We start from the raw sequence: 27,953 nt of genomic DNA, 5'->3' as shown, positions 1-27,953 counted from the left end.
ACCACCATGGAGCGACTGCATACACCGCATGACATACTGCACAGCCCTTATACTGGACAGTACTAATGTACTACACTTTAACTGTAAAGCTCTGCTACTGTGACATACAGGACTCTTAGCAATTCAGTACTGCACCTCAAAGTACTACATCACAATACCCTGAACATTTAGATTGTACTCTTATAGCCTGCAGGATACTCTGTATGGCATTATTGACACTATATTTTACTACACTGGCCTGACTGTGCCACATTCAGTGTCTAATCTTTATAAATCCAAAATGCAATGTGCCGTCTCCTGTCTAACACAAGTGTCTCCTCCCCCCTCTTCTTTTCCCTCAGGTGCTTCTGCTCTAAGCTCAGCCTCCTTTTCCTCCCCGGCCTCCTTCTGGAGTCCAGTCCTGGACAGATCACTGCTAGAAGAGCTAGGGGTGAGAGCAGCAGCAGATTACTGACATTATTTTCCCTCTTGCTTCCTACGCAAGCACAGCAAAATGACAAACCTCACACTAGCCAATAAACAGCCACAGGGTGTCTTTTTCTCCCTTTATTTCCGAGGTAAGCATTAGCCTTCCATCTTATCATTCTACCCATTTACCTCCTGCTTCCCCCCGTGTCTCCTCTAACTTCCTCCACAGAAAATATTTAGCGCTCGCCCGTCCAACATCTGCATTTCTGGTCAACAAACCAGTAACAGATAATCTGAAGGTCCAGTTTTTGTTCTGTAGCCAAAAAAAAAGTTCACAAAGCAAACAACTACACAAACGTCAAACAAGCTAGCCGACCAAATGGACAGTCCATCCTGACCTCGCAGCATCAGCGCACAACAGAGCAGCAATAGCATCTATCCCTCTACACTAATCTCAACCTCTCTCACCCCCCTTTCCACTCTTTTATCTTCTCTCTCTCTCTCACACACACATATATTATCTCACTCCATGTCTCTCTCTCTCTCCACCACATGTCCAACTGTCTGTCAGTCAAACTGACTGGATGCCTGATCCCACACGGGAACAGAGAGAGGAGGAGGGGGGGTGAGTGGGGGATCAGAGGGATTATAGGTATGGTAGGAGGAGTCAAATCTGCCAGATCAACAACAGCAACAAGGAGCAGAGGGCGCAGACAGATGCACCCCCCCACCAAAAAAAAAAAAAAAAACACAGATGCAAGTAAAAAGAGAACAAAAATCGACAGTGTGAGAACAGACGTGGAGGAAGGCTTAGAAAGAGTGAATGAAAGAGATGAAAGGGATACGGTACAGTAAGGACATGCTGACAGTTGCAGCTGTTAGTCCATGTGTGTGTGTGTGTGTGTGTGTGTGTGTGTGTGTGTGTGTGTGTGTGTGTGTGTGTGTGTGTGTGTGTGTGTGTGTGTGTGTGCGTGTCAGTGTGTGTTTATGTGAATGAAAACACTGTTTTATAGAAGAGAGCACAAGGTTCTGATCTAAACTGTGTTTGTCATCTAAAAATTTAGATGAGCTATGTCTCCTCATATTTTGCAAAGATAACTAGTCAAGTATCCTCTCTGTTAATAGATATTTATTCAACACAAATTTAGTTTGGAGGGGAAACAACATTAGATGCACTGACTGCATTTACTGTAGGAGTCTATAGCCTCTGAAACCGGTTCCTTTCATGTAGAACATCTTCACGTATCAATATTTCTTTGGTTTGTCTAAAAAAGTGACTGAGTCATCTCAGCTGATGTCAGTGTAACCACATGTATGAATTCAATTTGTCTGCCATTACCTCACACTTACCAGTCCGTCGCCTTGCTTCAACCCTATCTGACTCCTTCATCAATGTAACAGCAGTATGAACAGCGGTTAAACGTCTGTGTGTGTGTGTCATTCACAGAGCGACAAATCCAGTTGGTCGGTCAGCTGGTGATTCCATTGACACGCCATGTCAGACTGCGTGGTTATGTAACATCGATATGTGTGTGTGTGTGTGTGTGTGTGTGTGTGTGTGAGGTTGTGTTACATGAAAAGGCCAAAAGACCAAACGTGCAAATATATAAAAACAAGCACTCACACACACAACATCCATATCCAGACAGTGTTTTGTTCCTCTGTGCAAGTGATTGTCAGTTGTTATGTAATTGCTGTTACACCAGCTGTGTTATCGTGGCATTATGGCCTGGTTCAGTCCAGCACAGCGCAGCTTAGAAAGAGATCCAAACTGATCAGACAAAGAGACAGACAAGTGCTTTAGCCACAGTTCTCATGCTGCAGTGTTCAGGATGGTTGCTTACAAATGTTGAAGTAGGTGTGTGTGTGTGTGTGTGTGTGTGTGTGTGTGTGTGTGTGCTGTGTAGTCTTTGGGAAATGATCCTCCATCAGTGCAGCGTGCTGTTTTCAGCTACTACACCATCATCATAATTAGGCTTCAATTATCAATTATCAAGAATCCCATGACGTGTAATGATGCACAGCAGCAATTAGTTAAATTATCAATTAGTGCAATGTGCCGTATTATGTGCACACTCATATATATAATAATATATGAACACAGTTAAAGCCTAAAGGAAAAATGGGAAGAGTCACAAACAAAATCAGACACAGCGATGATTGATTTCATGCAGGTAGAACATCTGGAAGCTTCATTCAAAGGTTTGTTTCTCTACCATCTGACCTCATTTGCTTCATAGTCTGCTACTTTACGTTTTATTTATAGAACAGAAGACCCATAAGAGCCATTGTAAAGTGGTGAAGACTGACGCACACACTCATACACACAAATGCTCCCCACCTAATATCGCTACGACTCCATCTTCATAAAGTGTAATGAAACTCCATCTGACTAATGAGCTAATCAGATGAAGTGTGACGCTAATCAAACCAGAATGGCCATGCTAATCACGCTAATCAGACTATCACTACCTGCTATCGCTGATCTCTGCGTCCACAGCAGATGTACAGAGAAAAAACTACCCTAACAACAGCTAACACAACAGCTGGCATGCTGCTAAATCACTACAGTACAGTTTACACAACACACACATCCTGTTACACATGGACGGCTATGCTCTTTTGATTATACCATTAGGAGGATGAAATTGACCATAACCATTCTTACACTGCTATTATCATCTTTCTGTAATGTTCAATGAACTGTGGGCTTTGTTATTCTGATGAGTTATTTTTGGTAAACCCCTCATTTAGCCACAATCTGCTTGGTCTGTTAGTTTTCTATATTTCCCAGAATTACTTTCAGCATCCCCTCGGAGAGAAAAAAGTGACAGTCACATCCCGCACACACTATGAATATGTTGACAGCTCAGGGCCCAGGTTTAGTGGAGAAAGCACTGGAGCACTTGAGGCTGTCAGTGCTTCACTTAAAAGGGCAGTTTGACGAGGATAATGGCAACATTACAGTAGTGACCTTCCACTTCTGAAATGCCTGCCCCTCCGTGGTCAGATTACAGCAGCGAGTGTGCTATGCAGACCCGCCATCACAGGGTGATTATTGTGTGTTACATTTGTTCCCTTCTCTCTTTGTCCCATCATTCTTTTAGTGTCTAATATATCTCGTCATGTATTGATTCCAGGAGTACTTTGAACGTTAATGGAACACGCAATCAATTTTGACTGCGTAACCTGTGCTGTTTCCTGATAGAGTCATTCATACTTCGTTTGAAATTTTAACTTCTATTCAGATAATATAACTGTCGAAAACAAACAAACACAAAGTTATTTAAAGAATATGAAGTCTAACTCTTGTTTTGCCCAATAATTTTTTTCAATTTTACTGGTAAATAAGATAAAGTGAGTTAAGATGTAAGAAAAATAAAAGCACTGTAAGAAAATTGTGTCTAGCTGATGATTAACAGGGTTTATTACCATCTTGAAGTGGTTGAATAACCGAGTTGCGGGATGTCTGTGTGCGGCGCTAATGGATGTAAGTGTCAGAAAACAATATCATAAATCCAAATGAAAACTGTGTGGAACTCCTTGTCCTTGAGCAGTGTGGAAGTTTCGCCACATGCACACCTTTAAGACAGACGTATGGCCGTTGGTCAAGCATCTCTTTTAATGCCTGACAAAGGTGCATGACCAAAACTGGCTTTTAAAGTATACATATTCTGAGCAAACACTGGAGGAGAGGAGAAAGTTTTAGTCCAATTGCATGTTTTTTTTTTTTTATCACAGCTTGTGCTCTGTAACAGAATAGTCTCCTTTTGTATCACAGGTGGAGGGGAAGTAATTCGCCAAATGCACATGTGCTGTCCTCTCCTAGGATCAGTGGCCTGAAGCGCACTACTACTACTACTGTATACAACCACCCATCTACTATCCAGCCATCAAACCTACCTGCACATGGGCCTGTATTTGTGGAAAGTGGTGTATGAGCGGCACATGGGGGGGAGTTTCCACTGAGTGTGCTGTCCAGATATACGTGTCATTGGGCCACGGCCTGCTCACAGCCTTGCACTTGGCTTTGCTCTTCGTGGGACTCTTCTTCACGCTGTCCCTCAGGTTGGGGAACTTCCCTCGGGTGCCCCTGGTGACCAGGGTGGTTGGCAGTGTGCTCCACCCATATCCGCCTAACCCTGAGCACAGGGGAAGCTGTGGTGAGTGAAAAGGGTGGATAGACAGCGACTGGGAGGCATGAGGAAGAGGAGGAGGGTAGTGGTGGTGATGGTGCTGATACTGCTGGAACAACGAGTGGTGAGTTGGCGAATGGAGCTGCATCTGCTGCTGTTGATGGTGGTAGAGTTGATGTGTGGACTGCGAAGAGAGCAGGTGACCGGGTGAAGCTTGAGGATGGCCCTGCGGCTGGTTTTGAGGATGATGCTGCAGCTGATGATGACTTGGCGACAGGTGAAGCTGGTGGTGGCTCGGCGAGTGCAGTAGGTGATTTGGCGATTGTGGAGCCAGCTGGTACGTCGGAGACGGCGGAGCTAGCTGATGACTTGGAGACGTTGGTGCTATGTGGTAGTAGCTCGGAGAGGGAGAAAGAAGCATATTTTTGGGTGAATGGCAGCCGTGTTTCGGCGAATGGGGATGGTGCTTTGGTGAGTGCAGCGGCGAATGTTGCATTTGGTGATTCGGCGTCTGTATTTGCAGTAAATTCTGGTTATGCTTCGAGTGAGAGAGGCTCTTGCCCGATTTGGCCTTTCCTTTGCCGGATTTGCCCTTCGCGGCGCCACTGCTGGGCTTCTTGGGGCTACAACAGAAGTCATGGCTGTGGAAATAAGTTGTCATAACTACAGAGATTTATAAAAAGTCAACAAGATATCCTCCTGTCTTCTCTTATCTTCTTATCTCACTCTCACCACATTGTCTCCTTTACAGAGATGCCAAAAGGGAGTAGATCCTCAGAATCACTTGTGTCCGAATAATGTAGGTCACGCCTCTACAGAACCACCAATCCTTCTTTGTGTCCGTACAAAGTTGGTACTCCTGCCCTTCCACTCTCTCTTTGCCGTTGTCAGTGTCTCTCAGTGTGTTAAGATCACTGGACAATCAGAAAATCTAAAAACAATCCATCCTTTGTTGGCATTGTTTCCATGTCTTCTCCATTATGAATTAGACCATCCGCCAGTCCTGAAAAGCAAAGCATCCTCCTTTCATGCGATTTTGAACACTTCTCTTCTGTGTGTTCTCCCCTCAGGAGCACCCTGTCCCTCTCACCGGCTCCCAGGGTTACAGGGTCAGTAGTAGGACAAAAGGGACAGGTTGAGCCTCCTTCCAGCCCTGGCTTCTCGTAGGGTGTCTCTGGAGAGGATGCGAGTCGGTTCATGCACTCCACTGGAAGATTTCTCTTTCTCATTCCACGATTATGCTCCACTGCAATGGTCAGTCACTTGGAGTAATTCATATTATCCACCTATGTTGCTGCGCACTCTGGCTTTGAGGCTGAAGTGTTAGTCGCTCTGTAGACGATGCAGTTTGATTCATGTGTTCCCAAAGAAAAAGTAGAAGGTAAAACAGTACGTGAGCTCAGATAAGATTCCTATGTTTGACTTTTTTCTGTTAGAGACTCAGAGAACGTGACAATCAGAGTTACATTAGTCTTTCTTCTTTCATGTTGTCTGGTTTAGTCTTTCTGTTGATTTAATATTAGGCCAAATCTCTATCCACAATTCTCTTTCTCCGCATCTCCCATCTTTCTATGCTGCCTCCCTCTCTCAGTGTCTGTCCCTCTCTCTCTCTCTCTCTATCTCTCTCTCTCTCTCTCCCCCTCCAACTCTCCCTCTCTCTCGCTCTTTCCCGGACCAACCAATTAGGGACTTCCCTGGACTCCTGCACATGACAGCAGCCAGGCATGACTAATCGATAGGCAACCAGGGACAGTGATACAACGCTCAGAGCTCAGTCAGTGTGTGTATGTGTGTGCGTGTGTGTGTGTGTGTGTGTGTGTGTATGTGTGTATATGTGTGTGTGTGTGTGTGTGTGTGTGTGTGTATATGTGTGTGTGTGTGTGTGTGTGTGTGTGTGTATATGTGTGTGTGTGTGTGTGTGTGTGTGTGTGTATATGTGTGTGTGTGTGTGTGTGTGTGTGTGTGTATATGTGTGTGTGTGTGTGTGTGTGTGTGTGTGTATATGTGTGTGTGTGTGTGTGTGTGTGTGTGTGTATATGTGTGTGTGTGTGTGTGTGTGTGTGTGTGTATATGTGTGTGTGTGTGTGTGTGTGTGTGTGTGTATATGTGTGTGTGTGTGTGTGTGTGTGTGTGTGTATATGTGTGTGTGTGTGTGTGTGTGTGTGTGTGTGCGCAATGAGTGGAGAGCTGTGATTGGTGGAGGCAAGTCCCTTCCATCAACCTTTGTCTTGTTCCTTTAAAGCATCACAAGGCAGGCCGGGTCAGCTGAAATAAAGTCTATGAAATGCCTGCTGTGAGTTTGTGTGTGTGTCTCTATGCGTTGGCCTACTTCCTTTTGAGAACGTATCTGTGTGTGTGTGTGTGTGTGTGTGTGCGCACGCACCCGGATGTATTTACCCATTATATGTCTCTACGTGTCTCCAGTCTCTAACATGTACTGTACATGCAAGCCAACAGAGGCAAGGCTGCAAGTGTTGTCTAGATCTCATGATGACCAGGAAGATGCAAATTCATGTGAGTCCAGAACTATGAGAGACATGGCTTGGTTGCAGTAAACAATCCAGTCTAGTAAACAATGCACATCTGCTGAAATGTTGAAACTGGAATCCAGTTATGTAGGAAAATGGGTTTTACAATTTACTTTAAGAAAAGTTGGTCTGAGTGGCCGTTCCTACCATGTTGTGGTTGACTGGGATTAACTGGGTGTCAAACCTCAACCCCAAATGAATTGTGTTTTGTGTCTTTGAGTATTCAAAATGGTGCCAAAAGTCTTCACCAAGTGTTTGCTCTGATTCTTTGAAGTCTTTTTTTGTGTATTCCGTGATAAACTAAGCCATGAAGTGAATGTAAATTTCAAACTTCAATTTTGAATTTCATTAATTTCATACAGTTTCTAGTCATACAAACTTCTTTCATTAAAGACCCTGTACATCTATAAACCCACAGAGATGATTTTAATTATTTTACCTGATCATTTTTTGGCATTTTTCCTAGAAAAAGAATAACTTGAATGAGTCATTGATTATTTTAGTAGTTGCAGATTGATTTTCAGGTGATCGACTAATTGATCAATTGCTTCACATCTCAACAATTGAAACCTTTTTCATTATCATATCTTCATCCAAAGGTGTAATCGGAAATAAATGATAAGTTCTTTATAGAAAATATGTTAATACTTGTGTTTCTCCTTAGCAAAGGTTTTCTAGGTTTTACCAGTTCTATGATACAATACAGTCATGAGCTAATTTGTGACATTATAATAGTCCCACCACACCATACTCCAAAACACTTGGTTATTCAGTTTACATTTACTTTTCATTAGATATAGAAAAATGACAAAAACACACAATAACCAGGAAACGGACAATATTTTTCATATCAGATTAATTATAGCTTCTGGCTGCCTACAGCTGGTATTTAGGAAAGAACAGGAGCTGCCACTGCTTTGTACATTGAGCTGGAGAGACGCACACACACAAACAAACACACAAACAAACACACACACACACACACACACACACACACACACACACACACACACACACACACACACACACACACACCTATCTAGTCATGGCTATGAGGTCCACATCTTTATAATGTCAGCTAATATATGCCACAACTCGCCCCAAACCAACTTGATAAGAGGGAGTGAGGGAGGCAGATAGAGAGACAGAGGAGCCACATTAAAAAGCAGCACCCGATGTGAAGAACACAAAGACATGAGGAGATGGTGAGGGTGGTTGAGAGAAAGCCTGTGTGTTAGCGGGTATGTGTGTGTGTTCCCTGTGTAAAGTGCTGCTAGTGCTGCAGGCTAACCGCTCAGTCAGGAGAGGATGAGCAAGGAGAATGGGCTGTTAGCATCACAGTGCTAAATCAAGCCAGCATTAATACAATGCTAGAGGGTGGGGTAGACAGGGGTGAGGGCTGCTGAGAAATGAAGATGCAGGGATGGGGCGGAGGGTGGTTGAAGACAAGAGATAGAAATGAGGATAGGGAATGAGGCATCTAAAATGAACAAAGCTGCCCTGGAGGACTCGGCTCAGGGTTTGAGTTTTAGGGTAGTTGAGTCAAATACTCCAGTTTTATCTGGCAGAATAACTACTATATAAATAACTACTATATGTTTCACTCATTTATAATGACTGGTATGATTAATACCTTCACACAACAGAAGTGACGACCTGGAAACTAGGCCCTCAAATGTTGTCATGTATGTCAGCGTGCCCACACCTTAATAAATCAAATCTGCTTATTCTTCTACCCCCACTCCCCTTTGACACAGCTCTGAAAATTATTATTAAATAACACATTAATAAACACATCAATTAGTTCAGTTCTGTAAAACAATCAGCTTTTTTAGCCACCAAAAGAGCAACCACCGCTCTCATGCTGTTGCCTAAGCGCGTAATGCGATTCCCATCACTCCATTACCTGTGTCCAGTGTCAAATCCTCTGAACACTTGCCACCTCTTTGTTAGCGCTCCCATTCTTTCCTCCTTCCTTCTTATCTCTAACCGCCTCAGCATTTTAACTCAAAAAGTCATGTCTGTCTTTGCTGAGCAGAATTAAAGAGGATCAAATCTACAAAAGGGAAAGAAGACACGTAACACGGAAATAACGTCTTGGGCGGGGGCTCTAGTGATTTGCCAGAAAGACTTGTGTAAAACATCCAACAAAAAATCAATTTATCAGGATTTTCCAACTCCTCTGGCTGCAGGGAGACAGGGTTGTGATACTAAATGTCACCAGCAGGGGGGCCTCAGACTCCACAGACCGAGAGAACACTGACTGGAGACTAAAGGTGAAACAGTTCTCTATCACATACAGTATGACAACAAAAAGCATTGAATCCTCACTTTTTAGAAGCTGGAATTGGTGAATAATTGGCATTTCTGGTTTGAAAAAATGTTTCAAATGATTTTCAAAATAACTGCCATTTAATTTTCTGTGGAATAACTGTGAGACGGCTGCGGCTACATTAACATCATGCGAAGGTGAAAGATATGGAAGAGACTGCATCTCGACACAGCGGAGCTGTGGTCGCCATGGATCCGGTGGGTGAAGTGTGTGACATGTGAGGTCACAACCTGAGATCTTCATTATCATACATCACACCAGCAGCCACACACAACATGGCAGAATAATCAGTATTCATTTAGAGAGTATGCCATCATCAGAGCTGGGATTTGCTTTGGGGTGGGAAATAATGAAAATAATGTCAATTTGGACCATTTGTGTTTAAATTAAAGCAGCACTAATTCATAAAATATGTTTACATCAGGAGCAGGATGATTTAATGTGAGGAAAAACATGTCTAGTCCAAAACAAAACACAGAAAACACCACTGAAGTGCCATCACTGTATCAAGCTGTTATAGCTGATGTGTTAACCAACAATTGCCAACAATTAAGAATACAACAGAGACAGGAAGAATCGGACCTCCCTTGGATTCCTGTGTCTGGATTATTTTTTAGCAGTGGTCTGGTTTCCACCAAATCCTGCCAGACTTTCTTCACCAGCCACAAATTTTTAATTTTTATAGCATCTTTGCATTTTCATGCAGAAAAGGTGATGGATACTCAGCTTGTCTTGTTGGAGACAGCCTTTGGGATGTTGCAAACAGCCACAAAACCCAAGGAATGTGTGTGTCAGTCACTTAAGCTTGAGCTAATGTTTGCAGAGTCACAAACATTCAAAACAATATTTAAATTGATTATGAGTTCATTTGTCACGTCTTGTTGTCAGAAAAGAATTCCTACGCATGTCCAGAAGTCTATCACTAAAACAGGGGACACTGAATCCACAGTATCTCAGTGGGGGCAAATGGTGTGATCGTGGTTCTTGTAGAAAAAGGTGTAACTACATACAATCTGTCCAACTAAATAAGAACAAAGGGTTCTTGAGGACTCCCAAGACCAACCTGTCCCACAAACTGCACAGTACAATTGATCTTAAAGTGGATTGATGAGCCCACTGTGTACAAAGCCTGTGCTTTCTAGTAACTGCAAAAGTCTTTTCAACTTCCATTAGAGCAGAATAAGACATCTGTTGAGTGTTTGCCTTTTCAGTAGGCAAACCTAAGAGATTCAGAATCACTAGGAGGTTTTTACTGCCCTTTATGACAAAGCCAAAGAATCCTGCACACGGTCGATCACTGTACTCAAATAAATTCCTGATGAATTATTTTACCCAATCAAGGTCTGAGGTCCAACGTGTTGTAAATTTAGTGAGTAAGTGGGATTTTTGGGTTTATTCAGTAAAGATTTTTCATCCTGTGCAAGAAGTTTGTCTGAAAGCACAAGAGACAAATAACAAGACCAACCATTTCAGTTACAACATATTCATTATGAAATGTTTTTATCCCCAATATGTATGTCGTGCTCAAGGACAATTTTGTGCCAAAGCTCATGACAAAATTTGTGATACTTTGAGTTGCGGAGAGATGTAGTTTTAGCTGTGTAGCACAGACTAAAAACAAGGAAGACTTCTCTGAAAGTAGCATATGTTTGCTATACTATGCAATGAAGTGCAACCCAACAACCTCACTCATTATTCCAAATACCATAAGCAGGGCTATTACATGCTGTAACTGGATCTGAGAGTTAGTAGTGGGGTCAGCAGAGGTGGAGTCTTCTACGCTCTGTCGAGCAGATCTCAGGTGAACCTCCTCCTCTCATACTAACTGTTGACCTCTGGAAGTGATCCTACTTGTGGGGCTGTTGGGTAAGATCACTTCTTCAGGTCAGGACACACAGATCAACAGTAACTGAGTGGCTCATTGGACATGGTGTTCAGCCTACCATACTCTCTCTTTTCCCATCTATCCTTGTCCCCCTCTGTCTCTCGCTCTTTCTGCCGAAACCCTAGCTTGTCCTTTGTTGGGTAGACCGGCTGTGCCTCACTCCAACTGTGTTCCAAAGAATCAGAGTGAAGTAATTCTGTTGTAATGCTATGCTCTGTTAAGGATATGGTCTCAGTGTCTGTTACAGATGAGTTTGCCTCTCTGTCTCTTTCCCTCTCTATCTAGGTGTCTATTGTGTCTGGCAGCATTGAGATCTCTTCCTCCAGACTTAATTAGAAACTGTTTGCAGAGTCTTGAGATGCCATTGCTGGCAGAGATGAAGGAGCTGCAGCCACCGCTGCAACACATCACAAACATGATTTAAAACTTCACAGGCTAACTTCCAACACTGCAGTGTCTGTTTGCCAAGTACAGTAGTTCTTCATTAGTCCTCCATCCTTTCTGTAATTTATAACAATATAACAATAGGTTGTTCACAGGCTCGGAACACAGAAAACACAGGCAATACAGCGATATGACACTGATAATGACAGAAAGGCTGCAACTTTATTTTCACTTTCACATCTGCTGATTATCTTCCCAATTCATTGTTTTGTCTAAGAAGTGAATAATGCAAAGTGATATATTAAAATATTTTGTTTTATTCAAACAACACCAAAACCCAAAGATATTAAGTTAATTATGATATACGACAAAGAAAAAGCATCAAATCATTTAAGAAGCAGGAAACAACACATTTTTTATCATTTCAGTTTGAAAAATGACTTTATCTTCTGATGATTAACTAATCAATCAGTCTGCAAACTGTTTCACCTCTAAATGACAGATTAACTGCAAACATGGAAATCTGTTCCACCCCAGTCAAATCTAAGCCTCAAGTCTGAGCAACAAAGTCAGATTAGAAGTTATTTCATTTGTAACTTGATTCCCTATTGAGTGCAGGTCCACAGACATGTATTTTATTGAGCCTCCAGTTACCAGCAACTACTTTAAACCAAATGCAGTTTTGTTGTTTCAAAGCAACATTTTAAATCTGACAGTGAAGACCTGATGTCATGGCACAGACAGGCTCCTTACTCCTTGAACCACTAGCGACACTAAGGTCCCTTTGTGTCATAGGATGCCACAGATTTTCATTTCATTAAATTTTAATTTTAATCAAGTAAAACACACTGATTGCCCAACGAGGAGGCACAACAATTACAGGTCAAGAGGGATAGCATCACTCACATTCGACAAACTCTGCTGTTGACTTGTATTCTCTGCAAAACAATAGCTTTTCCAATTAAAATCTACCGATTCTACTGTAATGATCCTGTCACATACAGTAACACATCCATGTGTGACTGAGGTACTAATATCACTCTACCTGGTGATATCACACTGGCAGACAATGTTGTTGTAATATAAAAACCTGACTCTCTAAAGCAGCAAAGACATGAACACACAAAGGTTTGATTCACATCATCATCATCATCATCATCATCATCATCATTTATATCCAGTTATGAAGTCGTTATGTGTGTAGCAGTGAATAGGTCAAGCCTTCAGTAGTGTCAAACCATTCTTTACTAATTACAGGAGGATAGATGGAGCTGTCATTATGTTGTGTTCAGCCTCATTAGTAAGTGGTCATTTTAAGTGATTGCTTGTGGTCAGCTAATCTGTGTTGATTATATCAGCAGAGAACAGGCTGGAGGTAGGAGACTGCTGGAGAGGGAGGAGAGAGTGAGTCTGTGTGGAGACGTCGGTGTGTGTGTGTGTGTGTGTGTGTTTGTGTGTGTGTGTGTGTGTGTGTGTGTGTGTGTGTGTGTGTGTGTGCGTGTGTGTGGGAGAGAGAGAGAGCCGATATGCAAGCTTCATCCCACACACAGAAGGTGACGCAACACCTCGCATACTCTCAAGCACCACAAATCTAATGCGCTGCTCACTGCTACAATACAGTGTGTGTGTGTAAGTGTACACACATGTGTGTTTGCCTGTGTGTGAGTGTGCAAGCAAGTGAGAAAGTATGCTAATAATTTAAGTTTATACAAACAATAATCTGTTTCCCTTAACTCTCTCTCTTTCTCTCTCTCTCTCTCTCACACACTCACATACACACACACACACACACACACACACACACACACACACACACACAACCACACATGTCATGCTCTGCTTGGTGATCAGCATAGCAGCATCACCATGACAGCAGCTGATGCCGCCACAAGCTTGGCCAGCATCAGAGGAGGAGCTCTTGGTTACCATAGACAATGGTGGTCCAAGTTGTAAACATTTGCATTAGCCCCTCCCACTGATGACATCACCTGCGTTACTATCAGGATTAAGTAAAATATAAAACCATCTGAGGACTTCTTGTTCTGAAATTTAGGAAATGAACATGAGTGATTTTTCTTAACTGCTACTACATGAAAGGTGACAGGAAACAGCTGATCAGGATCACCCACATACAGCAGTGCACATCAGTTGTGGTGCCTTGAGGGGTTCAAACAAGTCCCAACACGTCAATGTTTCTGAGTCATTGCTTTTAACCTTCAAGTTGCTCCAATATTTATTCCTATATGATATCAGTTCAGCACAGGCATGGCAGCTTTGTGGTTTACAGAGAAAGGTGAAGGATACACCAGCAAGCTTTAATTTTGTAAAGTAAATGTACAACCGTAGCAAATGCTCCTTCTCTCTAACTCCTGCACTGCTCCATTTCTATGTGGTGATGATGTAAAGTTTCTGACTGAGCAAAGACTGTGGGAGGTGAAAATTCACAGTTATGGTGCGAAGGCACAAAAATACAACTCTTACTTTGGTTTATGACAGACTGCCCACTCGGCAACAGATGATCTATGGAAGTAATATTGCAGAGAGTGTGATTGAGTTTCATCGTGTACAGGTAGAGATGGATCCAGTTTCTGCTTCAAGACAAATGCACCTAAATTTGCTGCCCACTGCCACCACCACCAAAGAAAAAAAAAACAAATCTAAAGAAAGACAGAGAAACTAGAGAAGCCTACACATGCACAGTGGTATCCCATGAGGCACAGGGAAAGTGGAAAGTTTTCTTAGGCAGCAGAAGGATAACGAGCCACTCTCTGCAGGTGGGAGGTGTGTGTGTCGGGGAGAGTAGGTTGAACTCTACTGTATACACGCACTTTGCAGTATGTTTGAGAGTGCTAATGATGTGTCTCCAACAAGTTTTCCATTTTAAAATGACCAATATAAATAACACTTCTTTTTCTAGCAAAAACTGCAGATTTGCTACTCACTGTTTTACACCTTTCAGTTGTGATCAAATTTTAAATTTAAATAAAAATTCAATTTTAAATACTTCCCTTCTCATTTTTTGCTGAGTGGGAACATCCAACATGTAACTGTAAAGGTGGTAAAAACTTGGCTAAAAACCTTATTACCATTGATACGTAATCTACTCCAACATATGATGGATTGTTCCTGTTTACCTCAAAACCAATCCTGATAAAGTGACTGATTAACTGATACGAAGCCTGAGTCTGTCAGCTGACTTGATGTGTGTGCTCTTTCTGTTGATGGATACATCATTATCTAAGAGTGATGTGCATGATATACTTACATTGCCTGCTTTGAGCTAATAGACTATCATATTTCTCTCACAGTCCTAATCAATCACTAATTCTCTCCTTCAGTGTCTCTCTCTCTTCCCCATCTCTCCTGCTCTGTCCATCCCTCTCTACCGCCATTTCCTGTGGCCAATAAACACCTCTTTAAGGCTTTTAGAGCTCTTTCTCAAGAGCCAGGATGACTTTCATACCTCTGCTTTACCTCACTCATCAATTATACAGAGACAGCATGTGGGCTGTATGAGAGTATATAGTCAACAACACAAACAACAGAAAACAGTGGGGTAAACCCTTTATCTGTGATTATGGTTACTGATCAACTCAGGTGAGAATATAGTATGAGATCTAAAACACATAAATAAGATATGACAAACACTTTGCCGAGCTGCACTGCTTGCCGAGCTCCTGAGGCAACATAAAAATCTGCATTTTGCAAGAGATGCTAGAAAATCACTTAAAGGGAGATAATAACTACAATTGGCTGCCAACACCGGAGCCACTGAAACAGACAGATTGACTGGTGGGCTAATAGCACACGGCATCAATACTATTATTGCCAGCAAGGAGGAGATTTTGCATTGAGATGCTGTCCAGTGAGATAAAGTACCACGTCCGGACTCTAACATGTTCCAGACTTCTACATATCACATTGTTTTGCTCTATGACTTTCGACAGATGGACTAAATAATTTGATTAAAGAGCAATGATGGTTGGTCTATCCCTGAACACTTACATGCTAACACACATGGACCCACAGAAAAAGAAATACAGACAGAGTTTGAAATGTGTAACCACATCAAACCAGCAAAGACAAAAATCACCCCTCTCTCTCTCTCTCTCTCTCTCTCTCTCTCTCTCTCTCTCTCTCTCTCTCTCTCTCTCATCAACAGGGCCAACAGCTATGTGTGTACGTGTTTAGTGTAATGGCCCATCAGTCATGCACTAAGTGCCTTAGACAGGAAAATGGCAACACCTTGGGAAAACACTGGCCAGTATGATTACTGCAAAGGGGTTGGGGTGAGGGGGGCGAAAGTCAACTTTTTCCATGGGCCAAGCTGTAAATCTGCAGACAAGTGCTGCAGGGCTGAACGATGTGAGTGGCGCCCCATCCATTCAGATCAATAATGCAGGTTTGAATCCAATACAAGCATTACTGTGTTTGTCATCTGCAATCCGAAAAGCGTGTAATCATTTTTGCAAAGCAGAAAAATACAGGAAAATGCATCATCAGGCTTTCTATCATTCACACAAAGTAGTAGCCATGATGATGTATTGTATGCATAAAATGCATATACTGTTTTACGTACTTAGTTATTTATAACAGTGTAATTAAGGCCTTAAAGGGTGCCACGAGTTTATTTTCAATGTTTTTTGTTACAGATTTTTATGAGCAAGCGTCTCAGGGTGTGGGGTTCTACTTTTTACAAATTGGGTTCAAAGGCAATCACAAGAGCAAATTCTGGGCATCAGCTCACAAGTGTGTCACCAAATGACTCTTGCAAGTTTGTTGACCAGAGGCTCAAGCATAAAGCTTTAACTGATGGGTGAATACACTTCTAGAAGGAATCCGGTATTAGCAGGTGGAGTTTGGGTGGGACTCAATAATGGCCAATCAGATCAGCTCCCAGCAGCAATTCCCTAATGGGCCATGAGTTTAGGCCAGCTCCTCCTCAGAGGAAACCGTTCTTCTCAGAGAGGAGCAGAGTGCAAGGCAGAGCATCTTTAATATTAATAAGCAAGACCCCAAAATATTCTTCCAAAGGCAGATCATGTGCATTTTTAATGCACATTAAAAAGTGAAAAAAAGACAACACCTACACATCAAACAAACCTACATGAAAGGAATTTAAGTTATTTTGAAGATTTCTCTGTGTGTTCATAGCTGAGCGCTTGGTTTTTGGATGGAGAAGGTGCTTTGGATTTTAGAATCTGAACAGATAGAGAAGACTTTGATGCATTATTGAAATTTGCATAATGCAATTACTGTGGCCAAAGCATATTTTTTTGCAATATTATGGAAGTGGTAAAGAGAGTCTTGCGAGTCTTGCTTAAGGCTTAAGACTGTTTCCCTCAGACAGTGGCTGCAGAGAGAACCCATGTTAAGATCCTCATAACAGAAGTCGCACTCTGGTACTCGTGGGTCCTTCGTGGGTTGCTGAATTGCTTTGTTTATTAATTAGGCAATTTATGCAAGCTGCTGGTGTGATAATGCTAGTTTGTTCACACCAGTGTTCTTTATGAGTTTTGTTAGCGTTATGCTTCCTGTTTATTTTGCCTGAACACATTCTCATTTAAATAAAGCTTCATATATCATTATTATAACAATGTAGTATTCACAGTGTCATCATTAAAGCATTTTTGTTTCAGCATGTGGAAAGTTATTATAATGGTGATGTAAAGGAGAGTTAACTGAAATTAAAGCTGGATTTATATTTGTTATCAGCAGCAGCCCCACTGTAGATAAGCTTCAGCATAGGTTTAGAGTTATAGTCCAGCATCGTATTTCACCCACTGACAGCAGGACGTATGTATCATTCACGATCAAGCCATATAGTCTCTAATTATATTACTTTGTCATACAGAGCAAATGTGGGCGATATGTACTGACACTGGAATTACATCTTTGTCTTGTCTAATGGCGATCCCTGTGTTTACATTAGTTTACTTGTGGAAATGTCTTTGTTGTCTTTCTTAAACTTTCTAAATGTAGTTGTAATGTTCCCGCAAAAAACAAGCAACCTTATGGTCTTCATGTGATTTCTCTATTGACGCTGTATTGCTGACATGTTTGAAGAGGCACACATCAACTATGGTGTAGCCACAGGTACTACCTGCTTAAGCTTTGTTGTAACCCATTAACACGAAAGTACATACTCAGCTTAAGTCAGTAAATCAACCTGTGTGTGTGTGTATATATATATATATACATATATACACACACATACACACAGGTTGATGATATATATATATATATATATATTTATATATGTAAGATTTCCTAATGCTCATTGTGCCATAATGTAATAAAGGAATCATAATGATGTGCTGACAGTGACTCGTCTCTCATCAGGTCAGTCACACACCTTCCCCTCACCATGGTAAGATTGTGATTTCAATGTCGTCTTTGCAGCTAGTGCCACTGGACTGCTCAGCTAAATGATGGCTTTACCATGGCAACACACTGGCTCTCTGGGTCTCATACACTACGCTGGAATTGATTTCCATGACAACATTATCAAAAATCTCAAACACAAACAGAGAACTGCTTCAACTTTAATCTAAAACCTGCCTGCTGCCCCTGACTGCCTCCCTGTTTTGGCTAAGAAACTGTAACTAGAGAGTGTTTGCTAATGTAATGACCATCCCCACGTATGTACACACACACACACACACACACACACACACACAACAAAAACCCAGGTTAAGTTACATGCTTCCCACCCTGATCCCCTACCACCCCTCAAGCATAAAGCACACACACACAAACACACACAAACACACACACAGAGCCTGTGACGTGTGTGTTACCTGGCTAGCAGTGATACAGTCGGTGAAGGCACTCCTCCTTGAGAAGAACATAAGGAGCTGCTGCCAGCGAGAGGAGGACGTGGAGGGGGAGGAGGAGGCAGGAGAAGAGGTGGAGGGGGAGGAGGTGTGGGGAGGTGCCAGTTCCTCCGAGGAGCCCCGCTTGGGCCCCAGCTTCTGTTTGACTCCTAGGCCCGCCCCTTGACCCCCGGACGCCCCGCCCACCCTCGCACTGCGGGGGTACAGGGTGTTGTTGCCGAAAATATAGTTCATCGTCTCTGTTTGTCTGCTCTTCCCTTAGACAGACAATGTAGAGTTCATGTTGTAGTTCTCCACTGCTTCATCTCCAGTTTCTCTCCTGTCGCTTTGCTCTCTCTCTCTCTGTCTCTCAAGCTCTTCTGATGTTGCTGTCAGATATACAGTCCAACTCTTCCCTCTTTGTTGTAACCAGTTTCAACTGAAGATTATGTTACTATTTTTGATATTTTCATCTTCTCTGGTCACTCTTCTCTTAATAATATCTCTTTCTTTTCCCTTTTTTCTTCTTCAGCTCCCTCAGGGATGTGAGAGCAGCTGGCAGATGAAGAGATGAGGAGGAGGAGCAGGAGGAGGAGATAAAAAGTGCAGGGCAGGTAGACAAAGTCCTCTTAGAGTTGGAGCATCAGTCCATCTATCAGGTTCTTTGTACATCTGTCCACCAGTCAATCTGTTCGCCCATCTGTCTTTGTTTTCCATCCATTTGTCCATCGTCGCATCTTCTCTCTAACCAGGAGAAATATCCAACATCCCCATCTCTGGAAGTCCAAAATCTCCTCTCTTCAACTCCTTTCTTTCCTCTCTTCAGAGAGGAGACAGATTGAGGGGGAGCGTGGGCCAGGCAACGACAGGATATGAGGATTGATTATTTAAGGGAGTTCACTCTTTCTCTCTGTCTTCCTCCACCCCACCTTTTCCTCCCTCCCTCCCTCCTTCCCTCCTTCTCTCCGAGTCCTAGGAGATGACCAGTCAATCTCCCCTCTGTCACTGTGTGTGCTCCCATTAAATATGGAAGGAAGAAGGGAGGGAGAGATGGGAGGCTGGACGGATGAAAGGAAGGAGTTGGAAGGATGCAGGCGAGGGGGAGAGCATCTGAAGTAGGTGGATGGTTGGAAGAATCATTCTGCAACTCTTCTGTTTCTCTTCCCCTCCCTCCTACATCTCTGATGTAGCTCCAAGTCTCACTCTCTTCTCGTCTCTCTCACTCAGTAGATTATTCAGTCTCTCTTTCTCTCCCTCTCTTTTTTCTGTCTAACCTCCCCACCTTCTCTCTCTCCCTCTGTCTGTCTGTCTTTCAGCAAATTGTCTTTTCCAGTCTTTTATTGGAGCTGCAACCCGACGCCTCTCTCCCTCTCTGTCGCTGTCAGATATCATTACTGGTACAAGCCACGCCCCTACATTCCAGCCAGCCAATGACATAACAGAGTGCCCCCCCTACTCCGAATACACACACACACTCCCCCTTAAACATGAATGCACACACAAACATATGCAATGATGCCTGTTGCAGGCTGAGGAGAGACATGGTAGAAAACAGCTGAACGCCAGAGGTAGAAATTTGCTAGCAATGGCTAGACAGATCACAAGATAAGTGTGTTTGTGTGTGTGTATGTGTGTGTGTGTGTGTGTGTGTTTGCATGTAGGTGTGCTCAGGTGTGTATGTATGAGTGTGTGAGTGTGCGTGTGTGTCTGTATGAGTGGGAAAAAGAGAGAGAAGCAAGAGTGAAACAAAAGAAATGCTCACCCAGTTTCACCCAGTAACAACAATTGAACACTGAAGCACAGTACCACTAGATATGCTTTTAATAGTGTGTGTGTGTGTGTGTGTGTGTTTGTCAAAGTTCACGCATGCATTAGTTGATAGGTTTATTGTTTACACATGTGTGTGTGTGTATGTGTGTATGTATGTGTGTGTGTGTGAGTGTGTGTGTGTGTGTGGGTGTGTGTGTGTGTGTGGGTGTGTGTGTGTGTGTGGGTGTGTGTGTGTGTGTGTGTGCGTGCAGGAAAGAGATCTTCTCCTGAGGCTGTTTCCCGACACTGCAGCACCCAGCTCTCCCACACACTCTCTCTGATGCACACACACACACACACACACACACACACACACACACACACATATGCAGACATACACGCATAGAGCACGACTCCAGAATGGAAAACAACAGGCTGTTGCTGGGCACCAACTGAGATAAAAGAAAAGAGAAGACAGGAGAGAGGAGAGGAGAAGGGAGACAACCAGGCTAGCAAGTGTCCTCACAGTACCCCTCCAGCATGGCACTAAGGCCTAGAGGCTTTAGCATGCATTGAATTAGCTAGGATGTCTGGGCCAAAGGCAAGCCAAGTCACTAAGCAGCCAGGCTTGTAGCTAGCTTCATCAGGTATATAGCTCTGCTGCACTAGACTCACTAGCACAAATAAACTGAGGCATTTCCAGCAGCATCCCCCTTGCATTTGAGGTAGGTTAGCCTACATAGCTATCTTAGCCTCCTCGAGGATTAGCCACAGATGGAGCAGGACCCCTGTCTGCCTGTGTTTCCTTGGGAACTGTATCTATGGCAACAGCTTTCCGAGTCCTGAAATACACCTGATACTTGCTGACTAATGTGTTGTTTTCTAAGATGTGAATAGATGTCACTGAGATTTCTCATGCTTTTCATTAACATAATATAAAGGAACACAGCTTATACTTGACAGGGAACTATAGTGGGTGAGAGTGATGGAGGATTTTCAAAGCAGTGTCAATCTTCAGCCACCTTACTTTGCAAGAGGCTTCTGTGACTACCACTTGACGCAAGAGTCAGACTGTTTTTTCGCCTTTTGACCATACACCATGAGTAAGTCACTGAAGTCCACTCATTTCCTCCCAACCCAAATCATATGGCTCATATGGGGACAATCAACAAAGCTGCTGGTTAAAAAAAATGTGATTGTGACTGACGGCCCAGTAATTCCAATCAGCCTGGGTTAGGATTTTTTTTTCCAGGTTAGGATTTTATGACATTCAATCAAATACATTTTCAGCTATGCCAAGGGTACGTCTTGAGGAAGTTGGTTTGTTGGTTAGTTTTGGTACAGACTGAAAAGTCTCATCAAATACTGTTTGAAATTGTATGTAGACATTAGCATGCTAACACACTGAACTAGGATGGTGCACATGGTAAATATTATACCTGCTACATCATGCATGTTAAGCTGTTGATGGTAATATACTGGATAAATGCCCCCCTAGTTACAAACTCTTCTAACACCACACATAAGCATGGTGACAACGATGTGGTTGCAGAACACTACACTGATGCAACCTGAGCTTCTTGCAAAGCCCGCAATCGGTCAGAACAGACAACACATCAATCATGTTGCCCGCAGTGTGAACACACAGTAAGAAGCTATCATCGCGGCTGGCATAAATTACAACAGGAACCATATCATTAGCATCTGCCAGTCACCCTCTACAGCTGGTCTGTCTGCAGCGAGCCACCACAACAAAAAATACAATCCACAGACATGTCAGCTGACACAGCAACAATTCAGTGGCACACTGGCCATATCACAACCCTTAATGTGCCTCTCTCTCTCTTTCATTTTTCCCCTCTCTCTCTCTCTCTCTCTCTTTCTCTCTCTCCTCCTCTCTCTCTAGTCAAATGTCAGCCAGTGAATGCCAGCTCTATTAATATTTAAGGACCAATTAAATAAAAGCACACATCATGCATGTTTAATGTCTGACTGCTGAGAGAGCCAACCTTGCCCTTCCATCCTCTACAGGTAGGCCAGGCTAGTGATAGATGGATGGCCTTGCATACAAATGCTGTGTTCACTTTTACAACAAATTATTTGCTGCTTCTCCTGCCCTGGCTGTGGGCCGTCCACAAACTGACCCACAACCTATTTTAGGTCCCAGCTTAGCAGGCTCCAGACAGTGTGACCCTGTAGACACAGTAACCCAGTAACAATGCAGTTATGTGTATTTGGCTGTAATGTATTTGAGTTGTCATCCCTGATTTTAACAGAGACTGTACTTATGTAAGAATTGATAACAATTTATTACTTTAGTATAAATATATTTAGTAAACCAGCACTTTTCAGGTGGCTAATCAAAACCAAAACATAATTTATACTTTTACTGCCCTGTCACATTGTGTTAGCTGACCTTTAACTTTAACATGACTGTCAATAAAATTGTAATAAATATCAGCTTTGCATCGTCAACAGCCATAAAGGGACGCTGGTGAAGCTAGAAGTGCTGTAAACCAGACGCCATGCAGATCTATACTGTGGTCTATGCTAACGGTTCCTAACCATTTTGGCTTCCCCCCAGTTCGTCCATTAGATCGCTTTCAGGTTCGGGTAAGCACCATGATGAAGAGCTGTCAAGCTCCCCAGGTAAATGCTGGAGGTATAGCTAAATAGACATAAAGTGCTGCAGAGCAAACAAAGCCCCTACTCAAGCAAAAGGAGAATCCCAATAGGCCAAGATAGATATTTAGCCCCTGAGTTGTGTTTGGGGGTGGGGTGTGTTTCCTCCCAGATGTGCAGCACAGAATACTCTTTACACTTCGTAATTTAAAGCAGCTAAAATCAATATTTTTTATAATGACAATGGATCAAATTATTCTGTGTAATGTGAAAGCTTGTTATGATGAGTTATCATCTGACTGTGCTGTTTCCCTCAGCTCTACAGAGCTTTACAGCAAGTTTCAGCTCATTGTTTATGTCCAGCATGCAATTTTACTGATTTGGTTCACTCTCACAGCTCTCATAGCATCATAGCAGCATAGGATTTTTGACCACAGCAGGCAGCTGTTTCCGCAGAAAAAGCTCTACAAACCCAGTGTACACCTGCTGCTCTTCTAAGCACCAAACAGCAGACAGATAAAGCAGCTGGCCAGATATTTCACTCAGGAGTTGGGGGAAACCAAAAACAGAGTTACAAGGAGAGTGGATATTGGAATGATGTCCACCAGGTGGCCCGACATACAGCACTAAATGAAAGATAATACTGCTCTGTATCTTCTCAATGTGAAAATATGCAACTGCTTGCTGACAAGTTCACCATTTCAAACATCAGTTATTTCAGGGAAAAACACATCAAATCCATTTTCATCCAAACAGAACATGATGCTTTCTGCATAAACAACAGATAACAATGGCAGACGTAATGACAACATCCACAAATATTCACAAAAGGTTTTAATTGCTATGTGTTCCAATGCAAAGCTGACCACTTTTTGATTTAATATATTGTTTATATATTTCTGTGGTTGATTATCATAATACCCACTGGCACAATTACTGTAGCTTTAGAGAATGGTTGATCATCTTTTCGGGTTGCAACTGTCCTGATTGAAAACACTGATAAAGTTGACATTCCATCTTATCGGTTACCATCAGTTGATGACATATCACTCTGCTACATGGCTAGAAACCAACAAGAACGAGATGAGACGGTGTGACAGGTGCAATGCTTGATGCCTCGCCATCTTTGCTCTACTTGAAGCGTGGCAACATGTGGAGGGTCCAAAAATGTGATGCTAAATGCTGAAATTATTATAAGCTACTCAGTACCCCATGGGTCGGATCAAGCAAATTCAATGCTGTTATTGTATGCACATGTACAGGAGCTGTATACTGTATACAGGAGGAGTCCTCCATACTGAGACAGAAATCATCACTACACACCTGTTAAACATCACAGTAAGTCCAGTGTAAAGGTCATACAGACTTGATTTCTATTACTGTATCAGCAGGAGGGAAAAGAGACTCATTGGGGAGGAGCGATTTGGCTGACTGACAGGGTGATTAACAACCAGCAACAAATCTGCACTCTGTCTCTGTGTCTGTCTGCCTGTAATTCTCTCTTTATCCCATCTCTTACCACTCCCTGGTCCTCTCAGTCTTTCCTTCCTTCCTAATTATCTACATTAGCTTAATGACTAAGAGCCACTGACGTCTCTGAGTGGAATATGTATGTCTTACTGATTGCTTGTTATAGAGAGGCAGCAAATTACTTCTTACTGTTTCTCCCCTGTCAGTTTCTGCTGACATTTTGTCAGTGAAGTTATTCAAGCATAGAACAGTTACATTGCTGCAGTGCAGGATGCATTCACCCTCCAGTCTACTTCACACTTCCTCGCAGGTTTGTCAGTACTGATCGTAATAGGCCCGACTATTACCTTTATAATCATCTGTCTGTACCAATGGTACTTAGTCATCACACTTGCTATTAAACAGTTTGATTAATTCAGTTCAGTCAGATCTTGATTTGTGAAGGCGCTACACACCATTAGCTTTGGCCTCTGCTGCCTCCTGCAGTTTACAAACTGCAATACATGCACAGTGAGTGGATGAAACTAGAGACCGTCTCAGCTCTCTTCCCACTGTGGTTCACTCTAATTCTGATAAACACTCTGTATACAGACTGCAATAACTCAGTAGCACAATTAACAGACATTACAGACATAACAAACATTCTCTCTGATGCTTTCAGTCCTAAGCATTTCTAGTGATGCTGTGATTACACACAGGTGTAGTAATTGTGTAATCCCCCTCATCACGTCCACATTACACCATGTGTAGAGTGCAAAAAGGCATGAACTGTCACATCAGACACACTGCAAATACAGTGTCAACAGTCACAGCAATAGCATGCTATGTGTTAACTTGGTCCAGAAAACCAAACCAGGCGATACAACAGCATAAAAGTCACATTTTGGTTATGGGTTTAGGAGATAGTGCGGTTCAGAGGTTGTGGTGTATGAACATAACGAACATAAAGATTTATGTTAAAAGCAAAGCGTGAGCATGCTGATGAACTTGTCTCTCAAAGATGCTACATGTAGCATTTTTAAAAGTCAGAATAATGAGCACATTATTGTATAATTAAGAATGAAACAAGGTATAATCACCATGAACAAAGGACACATTTCTCTATAATGAAGCTTTTTTTAAGAGGATATTAAAACTCGTCTCCTTTTTCTAAACATGTTGGAAGTTGTTTTTCCTTCAGTGTTCATTCCTTCCACCATCTGCCACTGAGACCTCTGGCACTTTAGCTCCATTTGCACAGAGGAAGTGTGTCCTATTAAGGTTGTCCATATTATTAACTATTTATTGATGTGAAAATGCTACATTAAGCATCTGAAAACATTTCTGTGAGATGTTGAGATGTGATGTCTGTAATTTTCAACCAGTGCAACAACAGCAATTCAAGAATCTTGGGCAATCTACAAAAGATGTCTCACAAAACACAAGAAATGAATGAATAAAATGTTAAAAAAAATTAAAGGCAGGCATGCTTATATATCCTGAACTTCAGAGACGATAATCGACTGAAAACAACTTAACAACATATGAACGCATGCGACGGGCTCAGAGGCAGGTTTACCTGGTAGTAGGCGTGGCTTTGTGAATAGAGGGAGGAGAAAGGCGGGGCGGGAACTTCGTTCAGCCTCTCTCCCTCTGGGTGAGGCCACGCCTCATCATCAAAGGGAACCTCAGGAGATTCTACCTACGATGCACAGAAACTGCTCAGCATGGTACAGCAAAACTGATGCATTCAATTTGTATGTTTTTTTTATTTCATCTGAAATGTAAGGAGCACTGCAGTCTGATCATTGCACAGATGGTTGCTGTAAATAACTTCTCCACAATATATTTCTTTCTTGAAGCTACAAATTGGCACAAAGCAGAGGAGGACAATGTAACTGTGTTAGACAAAATACACAGTATACTACACATGTGCACAACTGTTCAATGCAAAAATTCACCTCAGATTCTTCACTGAGGTCTGTGAGGAAAAGCTGACAATCAATAGCCATTAATTCATTATTTCAAAAATAGACAATGATATATCATGAGTTGAAAATGAGGAAAGAAAAGTTGTCGGTAGACTATTTCTTAAAAAAATATTACATCCGAGCACAAGATGTGATAAATTGTGAGTATGGATTATTTATATGATGAAGACGTAACACAAATGTCCACTTAAGATAAATTGCAGAGAGAAGAAAGGAGAAAGTGTATGAGTGTGTGTGTGCATGTGTGTGTGTGTGTGTTGTGTGTGTGTGTGTGTTTGAGAGAGTAAAAAAAAAGAAAAAGAAAGAGAGGTGAGAGAGCGAGAGATAGAGAGCGAGAGAGAGAGAGAGAGAGAGAGAGAGAGAGAGAGAGAGAGAGAGGGAACATCTACGTAGGGAGAACAAGATGGCAGGTCCATCTGTCATACAGAAGCAAGCCAGACCCGGCACCTGTGGTCATACACACACACACAGTTGCAAAAACACATACGCACCATTTGGGAAGGAGGAGTTCCCAAAATAAACCTGAATACCCAAATACACCTTTAACACACACATTCATCACACAGACACAAGTTCTTTACTACAGATTTTATATTCAGTTGTCAGACACGGGTGATGAAAGGGACCTGTTGGTAAAGAGCGAAGATGATGATCATGATGATGATGTGTTGTGGCCAGGACATCGAGACCTGTATGCCATGACTGTAAAGGAATATGAACCTCAGTGGTCATAGGTGAATGGGTGCTGATGGCACCCAGTAAAGACTACAGCTTTACTGATGCACAGATACAAAGATGAATCATTCCATCTATCAATAAGATGATTGCCTCTCATGTAAGTGTGCAATAACAATCGCATCAAGAACATGCATATTCGCCTCAGTGATTTCTTCAGTGAAATGTTTAGGGGTTGGAAAACAGGTGGTAGGTGGCATCCAGCCACTAGGTGGAGCTACATGACCATATTTCCTCCACCACACTGACAAAACGAACCGCTTCAGTTGTGTCCACAGCTTTCCCAACTTTGAACTTGTGGTGACTTACAACTGAGTCAGTGCAGAGACAAACAAATGACAGTGTATAATGACTTCGAACTGACACACCGATAATATACAGTCCTTGGAGCTGACTGCCTGCCGCGTCCCGGAGGCCGCTGTAACTTACCTAATATACACAAACACACAGACACACACATACACACACACACTACTACCGACAACATAAGAGGTGATTAAAGAAAATAAAACACTTAATGATAATCACTCATGCCAGAATTTAAAATAGGATGACATATTAGTGGGGGGTGATAGGAGGAAAATGACAGAGCAGTGACAGGAAGACATGAACTGAAAATGAGAGGAAATCAAAGACGCAGAGGAATTCTGGGCCATTTTAAATCTTATTTTCTAATGTCTGTCAGCTGTTTAAAAGTCATTGTAAAGCCTTTTATGGCTTATAGCATAAGAATACGGAGGCTTTGCTTGAGTGAATGACAGAGACGCCAGCGGAAAACCAACAGCACTTTTAACACCTCCTGTCCTACCCTGTATTTTAATTTGGTGGTAAGTCATTTGTGATTCTTAATTAGCATATTCGTATGTAACTGTAATGGACTTGCTTTTGTTAGATCCCACATAAAAAGACAATAATTAAG

General features: G+C 42.3%; 1 protein-coding gene across 1 annotated transcript in view; it reads right to left on the bottom strand.

Annotated features, from left to right (window-relative positions):
- LOC111237413 (discs large homolog 1-like protein) overlaps positions 1 to 27,953 on the bottom strand; it is a 105,291-nt gene that overhangs the window by 44,776 nt on the left and 32,562 nt on the right. Inside the window, exon 9 of the mRNA XM_022766536.1 lies at positions 25,888 to 26,010. Within this exon, the coding sequence (XP_022622257.1) occupies positions 25,888 to 26,010 (123 nt within the window). The remainder of the gene's footprint in view (positions 1 to 25,887; positions 26,011 to 27,953) is intronic.

This window comes from Seriola dumerili, unplaced genomic scaffold, assembly GCF_002260705.1.
Source record: "Seriola dumerili isolate Sdu_G_001 unplaced genomic scaffold, Sdu_1.0 BDQW01000002.1, whole genome shotgun sequence".
NCBI classification, from domain to species: domain Eukaryota; kingdom Metazoa; phylum Chordata; class Actinopteri; order Carangiformes; family Carangidae; genus Seriola; species Seriola dumerili.
Note: the sequence above shows the minus strand (reverse complement) of the source record. Positions and strands in the feature narration are given on the sequence as shown.